Genomic DNA, 13,294 nt, shown 5'->3' on the forward strand with positions numbered 1-13,294 from the left:
CAGCCGCCGTGCTGCACCCAAAGGAAGGTAGCGGGGAAGCGGGTGACCGGGCTGAGCTCCCGGCCCCGTGTGACACAACCGGGGACCATGCCGCGGGACACGGCAGAGCGGGGCTGCGAGGGGAGCAGAGGCGGCGGGTGGGTGTCGGGGGCCGGGGGAGTGTTTCGAGAGCCCGGAGGGAGGGTGTCCCGAGGTGCCCCGGGAAGGGGTGTTTCGGGTTGTCCCGGGCTATCTCGGTCCCGGTCCCGGTCCCGGTCCCGGTCCGGGCCCCGCCCGCCGCACTGCGCACGCGCTGCCCCGCGCGAGGCCGCCCCCGCCCGGGCCTCCGCCGCGCACGCGCCCGACGGCGCTCGGGCCAGCCGGGGCGCGGCCGCGCTCGTCCGTGCGTCGTGACGCCCCCGCACGGCGACCAATCACCGCCCTCGCTTCCCGTGCGTGCTGGCGTCACAAGAGGACGGTATATAAGCGGGCGGTGCCAGTCCCGCCCCCCTGACAGCGTCTGGAGCCGCCGCCGCGAGAGCATCCTCCGCCGAGAGCCGCTCGTCCCCCCCTCCCCTCACTCCGTGCCGCCGCCTCAGCCGCTGCCGCCTCCGCCGCTGCCGCCTCCGCCGAGGGAAGGGAAGGGAAGCGTATCGTATGTCCGCTATCCAGAACCTCCAACCCTTCGGTGAGGCCCTTTGTGCGGCGGTGGGGCCGGGCCGGGCCGGGGGAGCGGCCTGACGGCCCCGCCCTGGCGGCCCCGCCCCGTGGCGCAGTTGCTATTCCCGGGGTCGGTTGCGTCAGCCGCGGGGGGAGGGGAGTGGGAGGTGGGAGGTGGGAGGAGGGCCCTGCCGGTGAGTGGCGGGCGGGCGGCCCAATGGGGAGCGCGGCGGGCGGGGTCTGACGGGCGCTCTCCGCAGACCCCTTTGCTGATGCAAGTAAGGGTGATGACCTGCTCCCTGCCGGCACTGAGGACTACATCCATATAAGGATCCAGCAGCGGAACGGCAGGAAGACCCTCACCACAGTCCAGGGCATCGCGGATGATTACGATAAAAAGAAACTGGTGAAGGCCTTCAAAAAGGTGGGTGCTGCAGAGAGGCTGTCGAGGAACACACGGGGCTGGGGGGGGGGGCTGGGAGAGGCCCTGGAGGTTTGTGTTGTACTGAGGAAGCTTTTCTCTTCGTTGCAGAAATTTGCCTGCAATGGTACTGTAATTGAACACCCCGAATATGGAGAAGTGATTCAGTTGCAGGGTGACCAGCGCAAGAACATATGTCAGTTCCTCGTAGAGGTAAGGTTTGTTCTGTGTGCTCATTACATGTTAAGCTAAACACGAGTCTGTAATAACCAAGCCGGTTCTGGTTCTCGTGGCATCACAGGAGCAGGCTGAGGGAGGAAGCTCTTGCTGTTCTTAATTCTTGCTTGAGGCACAAGCTGCAGTTGCTCTCTAATCTTCATTCCATACTTCAGAACGTGGGCATTCCCATGGTGTGTGGGTGCACAGAGACCTCTGCCCCTGCCTGCTGTGAAGTGCTTTTTCTCTCTTGCAGATTGGACTGGCTAAAGACGACCAGCTGAAAGTCCATGGGTTTTAAGTGCCTGTGGGTCACTGAAGCTTTATGCAAGAAGATTTCCTTACCATGAAATTCCCACTTGTCCCTTGTCATAAGTTTAAAACCAGCCGGTTTGTGTAATGTCATGATCTTGGGTCCACTCTTCAGTCTGGACTAGTGTAATTCAGTGATGTAATAAACTGACACGAGCCCATGCTATCTCGTCTTGCTGTCCCTCATTTAACAGAGGTAACTCTGGCCCTGGGCATCATCCAGCCTGAAGCTATCAGTAACCAGATGGTCCAACTTAAGCCAAGAGACTCTGCCTGTTGGTCCAGAGGCTCCGGATCACTCCTGGGTCCCTCACCTCTTCCTCCCCATGGACGGTAACTCCTGCCCTGCCTGGCACCAGGCAACATCTGTGTTATGGCCCAGGGAGGTGGCACTGTCCCTCTGGGCAGTGCTGGCTCGTGGTGGCCATGGGATTTGGGGAACAAGGAGAGGAACAGAGGAGAGCCCAAGGTGGGCAGGAGCTGGTGCCCCAGGAGCCCCCAGACCCTGGGGGGCTGCACCCCAAGGAGCCACAGCCATGGGTTAAACTTGTGACAAGGGATGAGCTTTGGACTAATGTGTGGCTGTAGGTAGAGCTGGGGAGTTGTGTGTCTGTAGCAACAGCTGCCAGTACCCTGTGAAGTAACAGATCTTTGGTTTCATTTTTAATGTTTTCTGTAATGTATTTTAAGTCTTATTTAAATAAAACCGGTTTTCAAAAGCACGTGCTTGGTGGATTCAGTTGCTTCCTGGAGTCCTCAGTGCTTGGTGAGCTGGAAGGGGTGATGGGGGCTTGGGGGCCTCTCCCTGGGGCAGCTTTCTAAGAGCAGCCTTAGTGCACCCAGGGCAGCAATCCCTGCTCCCCACCCCTTTCCCCTGCTCTGTCCTGGAGCTCTGGGTTCACTTCACTGCCAGTCCCTCTCTTCCCAAGCAGACTTTGCTCTTGGAAGCCAAATTGCCCCAATTATGCAAAGCAGCTCCAGGTGCCCCCGAGCCCAGCCAGGGGTGTCAGTGGGTGCTGCAGCCCTGGCAGCCTCTGATGCTCCAAGAATTCCCCTGCCCTCAGCACCCCTCACACTCCCTCCCTGCTGGGGGCACCCAGCACATTGCAGCAGTTCAGACCCAAGAGGGAGGCACCAGCTGGGCCCAGAGTTCCTCATCCAGGAGGGATGGACCCGGCTGGGCCAGGAATGCTGAATTGGGGCAGGCAGAGGATGGATGTCCCGGTGTGCCCATGACCTGGGGAGGTGACCAAACCCACGTCAAGGTGCAGCCAAACCCATTGTGCTGGAGGAAGTGGCCGCTGTGTCCCCGTCACCCTGACGGCTCATTTGGTCCAGATTGAGCCATTAAAAGGCAGAAATTGCAAAACAATTTGTTTGTTCCTCGTGCGATCGATGGCTGCTGCCTTCCTGGTGGCTGCAGCACAATGGTTTGGGGTTGTTTGAGGAGCAGCAGCATCGATCTGTGGCAACACAGCAGGGCTGGGACACGGCCCCACAGCCCCCAGCACCCCCTCCCCTGATGGGGGGGTTATTGAAGGAGGGAGACAAATGAGCTCTGAAACACCCCAAAATGAGGGCAAAAGGGGCAAGAGGAAGCATTGATCCTGAGGGACCAGGCAGGGAACACAGGCACAGACACAGCTTCACATGTCTGTGTATCTGTAGGTAAACCTGAAGTTATAGTTTCTACAGTATAAAATGTTATACTGCATTTATAATAGACTATGCATACATATATAAAAATAATTATATATAAAACATGGCACACAGTGCTGCAGAAGTATAGGATTGGGGAGGTGTGTGTGTCATACATAGATATATACACACATATATATAGATGGTTAGAGAATATAGGAAGGAGGAATTGGCCATGGCTGTATATATAATCACACCAGCAAGTTTTATACCATTACCCAGCTACAACTGAATATTGGATAGACATCTATAGATCAATGTGTACACAGGTATAGATATGTATAAAGATTCATAAAGACGTGTAGATATAGCTCTTATAACTACATTGAGATAAATCCATATATATATATATATACACACATGCACATATATACATATGCCTGTGTTGACACATGTATTTATATAATGTGTGTGTGTGTATATATATATATATAACCCTATATATATATGTATAAATATATATATATATATATATATGGTTACATATGGCCATATGTATACATATGGCTTGCTACAGGGTGCCTGACCTCAGCTGCATGTATGTATACAGAGGGATAGAACTGCTAGCCATAGATTAAGGCTTGCATACACATCTATAGGTGTATATGTGTGTGTGTATGGTGATATACATGTGGGTATAATGTATATATCTGTGTTTATATATGTTTATATGTGGGGATGTAAATGTATGTGGATACGTGTCTGTATCTAGCTAGAGAGCATATATGTATCTGTAGCATATGTAGGGTACTTGGCCATGGTTCTGTGCATGCACATACATTCACTGATGTGCCCAGGAGTATCTATAGCACATGCACACATACATACACTGACAAATCCATCTATCAGCAGAGATAATTACACATCTATAGACACGTGCTGCTCGTGGCCTTGTGTGAACCCTCTCTGAACAGAACACATGCACTGAAGATGAACTATAGGTTCATATAGATCAGACCTAGCTATAGATGTAGCTATAGACCATAGAATCTCTGTGTGTGTGTGTGTGTGTGTGTGTGTCACACGCCTGTCCCTGGGGGTGCCGGAGATCTGCGGGTGGGTGCAGAGCCTCCCCCGGGGTGGGGCAGCACCAGCAGTGCCTTTAAAAGCAGAACCGAGCCCGTCTGCTCTGGACCCAGCCCAGGAGCCAGCAGGTGAGTCCCAGCAGGGCTGGGGGGTGGCCAGAGGGGTCCTGAGGGTTGGAGAAGGATTGTGGACCAGCTGGGGGGAACAGAGGGGACTCAGGAACCAGCCATGCCCTGGGCACAAGCCCCCTGCTCCTCATCATTCAGGCTGTTTTTATAAAGTGCTGTGAGGAGCAGGGAATCAGACAGTCCTTACAGATCCCTTCTAACTTGAGTCTATGGTTCTAGGGGACCAACCAGGAGAGAGGGATGGAGAAGGCTTGGGGACCAGAGGGAGGGACAGAGGGGACTTTGGAAAGCAGCGGAGGGATGGAGGGGACTTGGGGACCAGCTGTGCTCTCGGGTGGAGCACGGATCACCTGTGGGCTGAACGGGTGTCCCCAGTCCCTCTGCTCCCCTGTCCCTCAGTCTCTCCACAGCCATGCAGGTGAAGGTGTGCATCAGCCTCAGCCTCACCATCCTGGTGACCACCGGGTTGTGCCAGCCCGCAGCAGAGGCACCGGGTACAGCGGGGACTCCCCACAGGTCCCCCCCCAGCCTGGTCCGGCGGGACTGGCCCGAGTCCTTGTCCCAGGAGCAGAAGCATCTCATCTCCCAGTTCCTGCCCCACCTCTTCGCAGGTACTTGGGTAGGGGGGGGGGCAGCCCTTTGACGTGTCCATAATGCCCAGCCCAGCCCAGGGCAGCTCTAACCCCTTGCCCTTGCCCCAGCAGAGCTGGGTGAGCACAAGGGCTCCGTGCATGGGGACGAGGGGACAGAGGCTCTGTACGACCACTACTACCCTGACTGGATGGACTTTGGCCGCCGCAGCGCTCAGGATGGGGCTGATGCTGTATAGCCAGGGGGCTATACAATAAAGCAATTTGATGCAATAAAGCTTTGATGCTACCACTGCTCAGGTCTCTTCTGGGAAGAGCTAGAGGGGAATAGGGGGTGGGATTCAGCTCCAAACCCCCAGGACACACAGGAGGAGACACAGCACATGAGCTGCTTTGTGACTTCACATTTATTAGACGGGACAGGGCAGAGCCTGTGGATGGGGATGCAGGGGGAGTGACAGCTACACCCCGAGAAGCACCCATCCCAGGGGTCCTGCTGCTACAGCTATAGGGTGGGCAGGAAAGACTTTAAAACCACCATTCCCTGTAAAATACCCCTCCAGGACCAGCCAAGGCCAGGCTAAGCATCACCCTTCCCTGCAGCAGCCTGGCCAGGCCCTCCTGGCTTCTCAGGCTCAGCAGAAACAGAACAGTTTCTATTGCCAGCAAGGGGCTCCTGGGGAGGGTCTGTACTCCAGGGGGGGGGGCAGGGTCAGCTGTACCCCTCCCATCTGGAGCTGTCCCCTTTTAAGCATCTGCCCTCCCCAGGTTTCTGCACACAGGATCCCCACAGGTGCATAATGTGGGGCTCAGGGAGCATCAAGTTGGTGCCCCTCAGGGTTGGGTCCTGGCAGCTGGGGCAGAGCCCCCTGGGCTGGTGCTGGGAGGTTTGTCCGGTCCTGAGGCACCACCAGGAGCTGCAGCCCAGAGCTCAGGCCTTGCCCATTTCCCCATGGATGGAAGATACCTTTTGTCCTGAGCTCCTGGGCTTGTCACGTCAGCTCCCCCCTGGTGTAGGACATGTCCCCTCTGGCCACCACCTTGTCCAGCCCCAGGCGCCTCAACTTCTCCACCAGGTTCAAGCTGAAGATGTTGCTCCTGGGCTGGGGTCCCTCCTGCCCCTCGGGTGCAGGGAAGGGCTGGGTGCCAGCATGCTGGGGGTGCTGGGAGGGGAGCAGAGGGGAGCACCATGACCCAGTTCCTGAGGCAGAGATGCCCCGCACCAGCAAGAGCCTGAGGAGTCCCACAGGGGTGCTCGGGGGTCCAGGGCCAGGTATCAGCACAGGGGAAGACGTGTTCAGTGAGGGGCTGCCAAGGCTCATCAACCCCTCAGGGGGCCCACAAGAAGACACGATGGCATTACACAGACTGGAGGGGAAGAGAGAGCAGAGGTGGGGTCAGTGGGAAGGCCCCAGGCAGAGCAGGGCTCCCCTTCCCCCTCCTCCCACCCATACATTCAGCAGACTGTGGGAGACCTCTGTTGTTGCAGCATTATGGCCCAAGCACCCCCAAAGCTCCTGGCACAGAGCTGGGGGGCAGGGGCCAGGCTGTGCTGTGCCCAGGCAGCCTGGAGGGGTGCTGCTCCAGGGGTGTTTACCAAACACAGAATTTCTGTGTAACACTGCCCAGTGAACTCCACTCATGACAGCCCCCAGCAAGCTTTGGAGGGGCCCATTAGGGCTGAGCAGCAACACTCATTAATTAAAGGACAAGCTCCTGCCCCAGCCCAGCCTGGGGAAAGGTCCTGATTTGTGCACAAGTCCAAGGGATGAAAAAAATCCATGTCTGCAAACGCAGCCCCAGGAGCTGCTCCCCAGGGTGTGCCCAATCTCCAGCATCCCCAGGATGGGTCCTCTTCCCATCTTGGTGCTGCAGCCCGGGGGTCCCAGCCTGATGCTGCCCAGCAGCAGGGAGCCAGGAGGGGGTGAGGAGGAGAGGGTCTGGGGGGTCAGGGGGGACAGGGGGGCGGTGCAGGCAGCGCAGGCAGGGGGGGCCATGCGCCTTACCTGGGTGTCACCGTGGTGACCTCAGTGGTGGGGTGGAGGATGTGGCAGGTGGTGATGGTGAAGGTAGACAGGGTCTGGGGGAGGTTGTTAACAGAGAGGAACACTGGAAGGGACAGGAGACACGGGGTTAACGGGGAGGGGAGCACTACACAGGCAGGGAGCAGGGCTGCAGCAGAGCCAAAGCTGGGCTGCCAGTGCCAGCAGAAAGCCACATGCATGGGGCACAGCTCCAGCAGCATTTGGAACAGCTCTTGCTTAGAGGACACTGTGAGTAGCAGAGAGAATCAGAGCCAAGGACTCTCCTAGACCTGTCCCTGCCACAGCCCCAGGCTGCAGCGGGTGCTCAAGGGTTCACCCTGCTGAAGAACAGCCTGGGGGCAGCCACAGATGGAGCTTCCCCAACAGGAGGGATGGGTGACAGGGACAGGAGAGCACAGGGGGGTGCAAGGGGCAGCCTGGGCCAGGGGGAAGGGGTATCCCAAGGGCCAAGTCCCCTCCCTCCCTTCACCCTGTGCTCACCCCCCGGGCGCTCCTTGGCTTTGGCAGGTGTTGAGGTAGAGAGCAGCTGGAAGGAGCTGGTGTCCACATCGTCCTCCTCCAGGTCATTGAGGCTGTAGACCTCCTCCAGGTCTATGTCCAGCTGCCTGAAGTCTTTGGTGAGCACCCCAGGACGGGGCACCAGGATCCCACCCAGGTTGGGCCTTGCCAGCTGCTGCCAGTGGTGGAGAGTCACAGATCCTGGGGGGGAGACACAGCCAGGGGGCTCAGCTGGTGTCGTGGGACCCTCCCGGCACTTCCAGCTCCGCACACCAAGAAGCCCTCTCCACCCCTCACCTTCCAGAGGCTTCACAATCTGCAGCTTGTCGGGCAGGTAGGAGAGGGAGCCAAGGGAGAAGCTGGAGCCAGAGGTGAGCTCTGAGCAGTTGGTGGCGGTGGAGACTACGCTGTCATTGGGGGTGAGGAGGCCACTGGAGCTCTCTCCATCCCGTAGCCGCCGCTGCTTTTGGTCCCGCTCAGCCTCAAAGAAGGATCCCCCAGCCTGGGCATGGCTCTGCTGCCGTGCTGACAGCCGCTGCACTGCTGCCTCCAGGTCCTGCCTGCCTGGGGCTGCCCGGGGCTCCTCCCCGGCCCCCTCACCCCTGCCAGTGGGTGCAGTGTTAGGGTGCTTGGGGCCATGGCCCCACACTGCATCCTCCCAACAGCAGGGCTGTGCGTGTCCTCCCTGCTCCATCAATCAATGCTCCAGTAATAGATCCCAGCCCCAGCTCCTCTGTGGGGCACTGACTCTGTCCCACCCACCCAAAGTCCCCACTCTGGTACTCACTGAGCACCCTCGGAGCCACTGATGCGGGGGGTGTTGGACCCTCCAGAGGTGGCAGCTGACAACTGCTTGGAGCCAGGTGTGCTGAGGGGAGACTCTGAGCAAGACCTGGCTTTGGCTGCTTGGTTCACTGCTTTCACCGTCTCAAAGACACGCAGGCAGCTCCTGCAGGTAGGAAGCAGGCAGGAGTGGACCCTCGAGCCAGCCCCCCAGGGACCCCTGTCTTGTGGCCCCCTGTGACTCACTGCAGCCAGCACTCACTTGTAGTCAGAGGAGGAGCTGTCTGTGCCCTTCCTCATGGACCCCTTGATCTCAGCCGCCAGCGAGTCCTGGAGACACAGAGGATGTGGTGTCAGCAGAGAGGAGAGCAGAGCCCCCAGTCAGCTGTGGAGCCCCCCAGCCCTGCCCACCCTCCCACTCACCACAGGCAGGAGGCTCGGGGCACCGTAGCGGCTGACAGTGCTGTTGGGGAGGCTGCGGTTCCTCAGGCTCTTCACCTCCTCCTGGGCCTCCTGCAGCATCCCACCACATTCTGTGTATTTCTCCTGCAGGTCCCGCAGCTGTGGGCAGGGGCACAGCTCAGGCAGGGGTCCAGCAGCAGTGGGGCAGGACCCCCACTACCAGGGCAGGACCCCCACTGCCAGGCACTCACCTCTGTCCGGAGCTGCTGCTGCACCTCCTTGGCCACAGTAAGGTGCTGCTGGAGCTCCTCCACCTCTGAGCCATACTGCAGGCAGGAACAAGCAGTCAGGGAGCTGTGCCCCACACCCCCCAGGCCCCCCGGGATGGGCAGGGGTCACTCACTGCACGGCACTTCTGCTGCAGGTCCACAACCTGCGCCAGGAGCTGACTGATCTCCTCCTGCTGCCGTGCTGCATCCTCTGCCTTGCGGGCCAGCTCATCCGAGAGGTAAACGACCTGCTGGCTGGCTTCAGCTGGGGAAAGCACAGGGTCCATCACCACCAGAGCAAAGACCCCTGCCTCAGCCCATGCAGTGATGCTCGGCAGTGCTTGTGGTCCCCCACTAGTCCAAGCCTGGAGAGGAGCTGCCCCCGACAAGCCCAGCCCCACGTACAGAACTGCTCCACGCAGTCGATCATCAGCTGCTGCTCCTGGTCCTCATACTGACAGGTCTTGGTTGTGATGTTGGTGGCCTGGGGAGTGAGTTGAATGGGCTGAGCATGAAGGGCAGGTTCCCCAGCATCCTCGGGGGGGACCCCCAGCAGTGAGGGGAGTTCCACCAGTCACTCTGCTCACCTCCATCCGAAGCTTCTGGTTCTCCTCCTCCAGGCACTTGAGTTTCTGCTGCAAGGTGTCATACTGGAAATACTGCTGCAGGGACAGTGAGGACTCGTGCCGACGCAGCCTGGAGGTGGCAGGGAGGGTACTGAGCCCCTGCAGGGCAGGCAGGATGGCACTGCCCACCCAGCCCCCTACCCATTTCCCCCTGCTCCCAGACAGGTGTCTGCAGAAATCCAACTAGGTGGGGCTGGACCCATGGCCACCGACAGAGGGAAAGGAGCACCAGCTCTACCCAAGGAATGGTGACAGCTCCTGCCCAACACCTCTGCTAGGCCCATAGGAGCAGTCCTACCCCAGGCAGGTCGTGGGATAGGGATCCCCCCACTCACGGCGTGGGGGTGGTGGAGGCAGGCTCGTTCTCCTCTGTTGTGGTGGTGTAGAAGTGGAGCAGATCATCCCGCATGGATACTTCGTGGCGCAGCTGAGCGATCTGGGTGGGGAAGGGGCACCAGGGCAAAGCTGAGGGCATCACAGCCACCCACAGCCCCCAAGCCAGGCACACAGGGGGCTGAGGCCAGGACCCTGGAGCTGTTACCTCCTCTTTGGCCAGCTCCAGCTGCTCCTCCAGGAGCTCATTCCGCTCTGTCAGGCTCCGGTTCTGCTTCAGCAGGGACTGCCCAATGCGAGCCGCCAGCTCCAGGTCCCTCTCCTTCTGCAAGGGGCAGCTTTGCCTCAGCCAGGGCCTATCCCCTGCTCTGCCGCACCCTTGCCCACCCCTGCACCCCCGAGGTCCCACCATCCCCCCCCGTCATGCCAGTCCAAGCCCAGTTACCTCCCTACCTCATCCAGCAGGCTGGTGACAGCATCAATGTCGTGGTAGGTCTTTGTGATCCTGACCATCCGCTCAGCACACAGGACTGGAAGAGACGGGCAAAGGGTGAGCCCCCCAACACTGCGGGAGCACAGTCTGGGGGCTCCACTGTCCCCTGCTGTCTCCTGCCCTGCATCACTGCATCCCATCAGCAGCCTCCGGGGTGGCACAGCAGAGGGAACGGGAGGTGGCTGCTGCAGGCAGCAAAAAGCTGCTCCACTCTGGTCACAGAAAAGAACATCATCTTGGCATATCATCTTGGCAGCACCAGCCGTGGCACAGGGCAGCGGTGGGCTGGGATGCTCACAGCTGGGACATCACCACAGCACTGGGGTGTTCCCACCTCATCTCCAACCCTGCCCACACCTCAGGGTGCAGGAGGCACTGAGCCCCCCGCACTGCACCCCCCAAACCTGGCCCAGATGGGGTGCCAGCCCTGCTGCAGGATGCTGCAGAAGGAAAGAAGGGACGGGGAAAGGGCAGGCGGCAGAGACAGGCTTGAAGGTGACATGTCTGGCGAAAAGCAGGCTGGAGCGCCAGGGTAAACAGCAGTAGGTGGCACCATGCAGAGCCAGGCTAGCAGGCAGCGTCCCCTCCAATCTGTCCCCAGCCCCCTCCCCCAGATCTGTCCCCGAGAAGCCATCCCTGCCCTAGTTTCTCCCTAGAGACGCTGGCCGAGGCAGAGCCAACCCTGTCCTCTGGGGATGCTGCACCCCACACCCACGGCGATGCCCCTCCAGCTGCAGTGACCCACGCTCTGAGCCCCAGGGCCCAAGGCAGCTGCAGGCAGTAACAGGCAGCTGGACCCCAGCTCAAGCACTGCGCCCTCCCCTGCCGCTATCTTGGTCTCTGGAAGGGAGAGGTGGTCTGAGGGCAGGGACGTCTGTCCCCCCGGCACCAAGCCTGCCAACCGAACCGCCGGCAGAAGCTGCCAAACTGCATCGGGCTCGGACCCGAATGGCAGCACCGGAGCCGGGCGGTGAGAAGGAGCCAGCAACGCGTAGGAAGCCCCGGGCCCTGCCTGCACCACGGAACTCCTCCTGATGTTCGACAGCCCTAGGGTGTGTGCCTCAGTTTCCCCTGGCGGAGCAGCGCCCTCTGCTCAGGGCCTCAGTCTCACCCTCAGCCCCAGCCGGGCAGACAAAGTGGGTTAACGGGAAGCTCAGCCACACAAATCCCATTACGCCCCAGCTGGGGTTGTGTAATGGTGTTGGTGTAGCCATGGCAATGCCCCCACCCACCACCCCCGTCCCGTCCCCAATGCCCCCACACCCCCGCGGGCACGTCCGCAGGGACAGGAGCCACCCCCAACCTCAGCCTTGTCCCCCTCCCCGCTGCCCAACAGGGCCCGCTTCCTGCAGGGGTCCCCAGCTACACCTCGTCAAGCTGCTGAGCCGTTAATTGGAAATAATTAGAGCATAAGCATCATTACAGCTTGAGCGAGTGGCAGGCCCTGGGAGACGCTGGGGGCTGCAGTGCTGGCAAACACGTAAACATCTCCCCCCCCCCCCCATCCACGGGCCTGATCCAGCGCGATGCAGGGACACCTGCCCCAAGGGAAGGCAGACCCCAGCCCCACCTCATGCACAGACCGGTCCGGAGGTCCTCACCCCATCCCTCTGCCTGCTCCCCGCCACCACAGGAGTAGGGACAACCCTCCTTGGGGCCCGGGTGTCTTGGGGGGGCCCCAAGGGACCGGGCGGCAGCTTCCCGGGGATGGAGCATTGCGAGAGGGGCCGGGGCTGCCCACCCCCCAGCAGGGTGCAGGAGACGCCCCCCGGGGAGAGCGATGGGGAAGAGACCCCGTCCGCAGCCCCCCCCCCGCGCTCCAGAGCATCCCCGCTCGGCTCCGCGCATCCTGGACCCGCCGCAGCGGCGTTCCCCCGGGCAGGACCGGGCCGGGCCGCCCTCACCTTCCTCCAGCTCCCGAGCGATGGGGTCGGCACCGCTGTCCCGCTCCGAGGTCCCACTCAGCTCGTCGTAGGCGGCGGGGCTGCTCCAGATCTCCATCGTGCCGAGCCCCCCGCAGCCCAGCCCGGCCCCGCCGTGCCGAGCCCCTCCGGCCGCTCCCGCCCCTATTTATAGGGTCGCCCCGGCGGCGCGCACCTGCCCGGGCGCGTCCCACCGCGGCTGGGGCCGGGGTTGGGGGCGGTGCCGGGCGGGAGTGGGGCGGGGGGGCCGGGGGGTGCCCCCTCCCTTCGCTGTGGATCGGCTCGCTGCGGCTGCACGCTCTGCCGGGGGCTTGGGGGATGTTAGAAACCCCAGGAGCAGGATCTCTTAGGGCACCTCACAGACACACTCCCCATCAGGGACCCCAGGACCAGCATCCCTGTTGGGTGGCCCTGGGGACCCACCAGGCCAACCTTGCTCAGCCCTGGGGTGCAGGTGCAGCCGGCTGGACTCAGTGTCCCACCTCACAGCCCCCAGCCCATGGACACAGTGGGATCACTGCCCTTGGTCTGGCCAGACTCACTCTTCACCCCAAGCCTGTCCTCAGGTCTGGGTCCCCCCTCATCACCAACACAGCTCATGGCCAATGCTGCATGCTCAGGTGCTTAGTGTGGTCCTGGGACCTGCCAGGTTCATGAGCACCCCTACACTAGCTCAGCCCACCCTATGTCCTGTTCAGGCTGCCTCACACTCCCTGGCTGCCCCCACCCCAGCTCCCCCACAACCACACGAGTGCAGAGAAGCAGGAGAGCTGAATAAATCATACAGTGCTGAATTATGGAGGAGCTGGCTGGCACGTAGCACAAGCCTCATGGGTAGGAGGGCAGGGGGGCTGCACCAGGACCCCACAACACTGCCCCACAGCACGCTAAGC

General features: G+C 60.6%; 2 protein-coding genes across 2 annotated transcripts; one reads left to right on the forward strand and one right to left on the reverse strand.

The window, feature by feature from the left end:
* The first annotated feature begins 472 nt into the window (after positions 1-472).
* Positions 473-1,754, forward strand: EIF1 (eukaryotic translation initiation factor 1). The gene is made up of 4 exons (XM_030465995.1): positions 473-667; positions 900-1,063; positions 1,172-1,273; positions 1,533-1,754. Exons 1-4 carry the CDS (start codon positions 637-639, stop codon positions 1,575-1,577), a joined length of 342 nt encoding a protein of 113 aa, XP_030321855.1. The 5' UTR covers positions 473-636; the 3' UTR covers positions 1,578-1,754.
* A 205-nt stretch (positions 1,755-1,959) lies between these two features.
* HAP1 (huntingtin associated protein 1) lies at positions 1,960-12,480 on the reverse strand. The gene is made up of 16 exons (XM_030465725.1): positions 12,384-12,480; positions 10,440-10,516; positions 10,195-10,311; positions 9,989-10,089; positions 9,615-9,723; positions 9,433-9,511; positions 9,162-9,292; positions 9,010-9,084; positions 8,780-8,917; positions 8,619-8,686; positions 8,361-8,522; positions 7,871-8,175; positions 7,556-7,774; positions 7,037-7,139; positions 6,048-6,398; positions 1,960-2,107 (listed from the first exon to the last, which is right to left on the reverse strand). The coding sequence occupies exons 1-16, from the start codon at positions 12,478-12,480 to the stop codon at positions 1,960-1,962; spliced, it is 2,280 nt and encodes a 759-aa protein (XP_030321585.1).
* Between the last annotated feature and the right edge of the window lie 814 nt (positions 12,481-13,294).

The sequence above is a fragment of the Calypte anna genome, chromosome 27, assembly GCF_003957555.1.
Source record: "Calypte anna isolate BGI_N300 chromosome 27, bCalAnn1_v1.p, whole genome shotgun sequence".
NCBI classification, from domain to species: Eukaryota; Metazoa; Chordata; class Aves; order Apodiformes; family Trochilidae; genus Calypte; species Calypte anna.

What these genes read in the sequence shown, in the direction of transcription:
- HAP1 (XM_030465725.1), bottom strand. Translation starts at nt 12,480, where the DNA reads ATGGAGATCTGGAGCAGCCCCGCCGCCTACGACGAGCTGAGTGGGACC. An exon ending in GCCTCCACCACCCCCACGCC is followed by an intron (nt 9,724 to 9,988) that starts GTGAGTGGGGGG and finishes TGCCACCTCCAG; the next exon opens with GCTGCGTCGGCACGAGTCCT. An exon ending in AGTGGCTCCGAGGGTGCTCA is followed by an intron (nt 8,176 to 8,360) that starts GTGAGTACCAGA and finishes ACCCACTGGCAG; the next exon opens with GGGTGAGGGGGCCGGGGAGG.
- EIF1 (XM_030465995.1), top strand. Translation starts at nt 637, where the DNA reads ATGTCCGCTATCCAGAACCTCCAACCCTTCG. An exon ending in CCAGAACCTCCAACCCTTCG is followed by an intron (nt 668 to 899) that starts GTGAGGCCCTTT and finishes CGCTCTCCGCAG; the next exon opens with ACCCCTTTGCTGATGCAAGT. An exon ending in TGGTGAAGGCCTTCAAAAAG is followed by an intron (nt 1,064 to 1,171) that starts GTGGGTGCTGCA and finishes TCTTCGTTGCAG; the next exon opens with AAATTTGCCTGCAATGGTAC.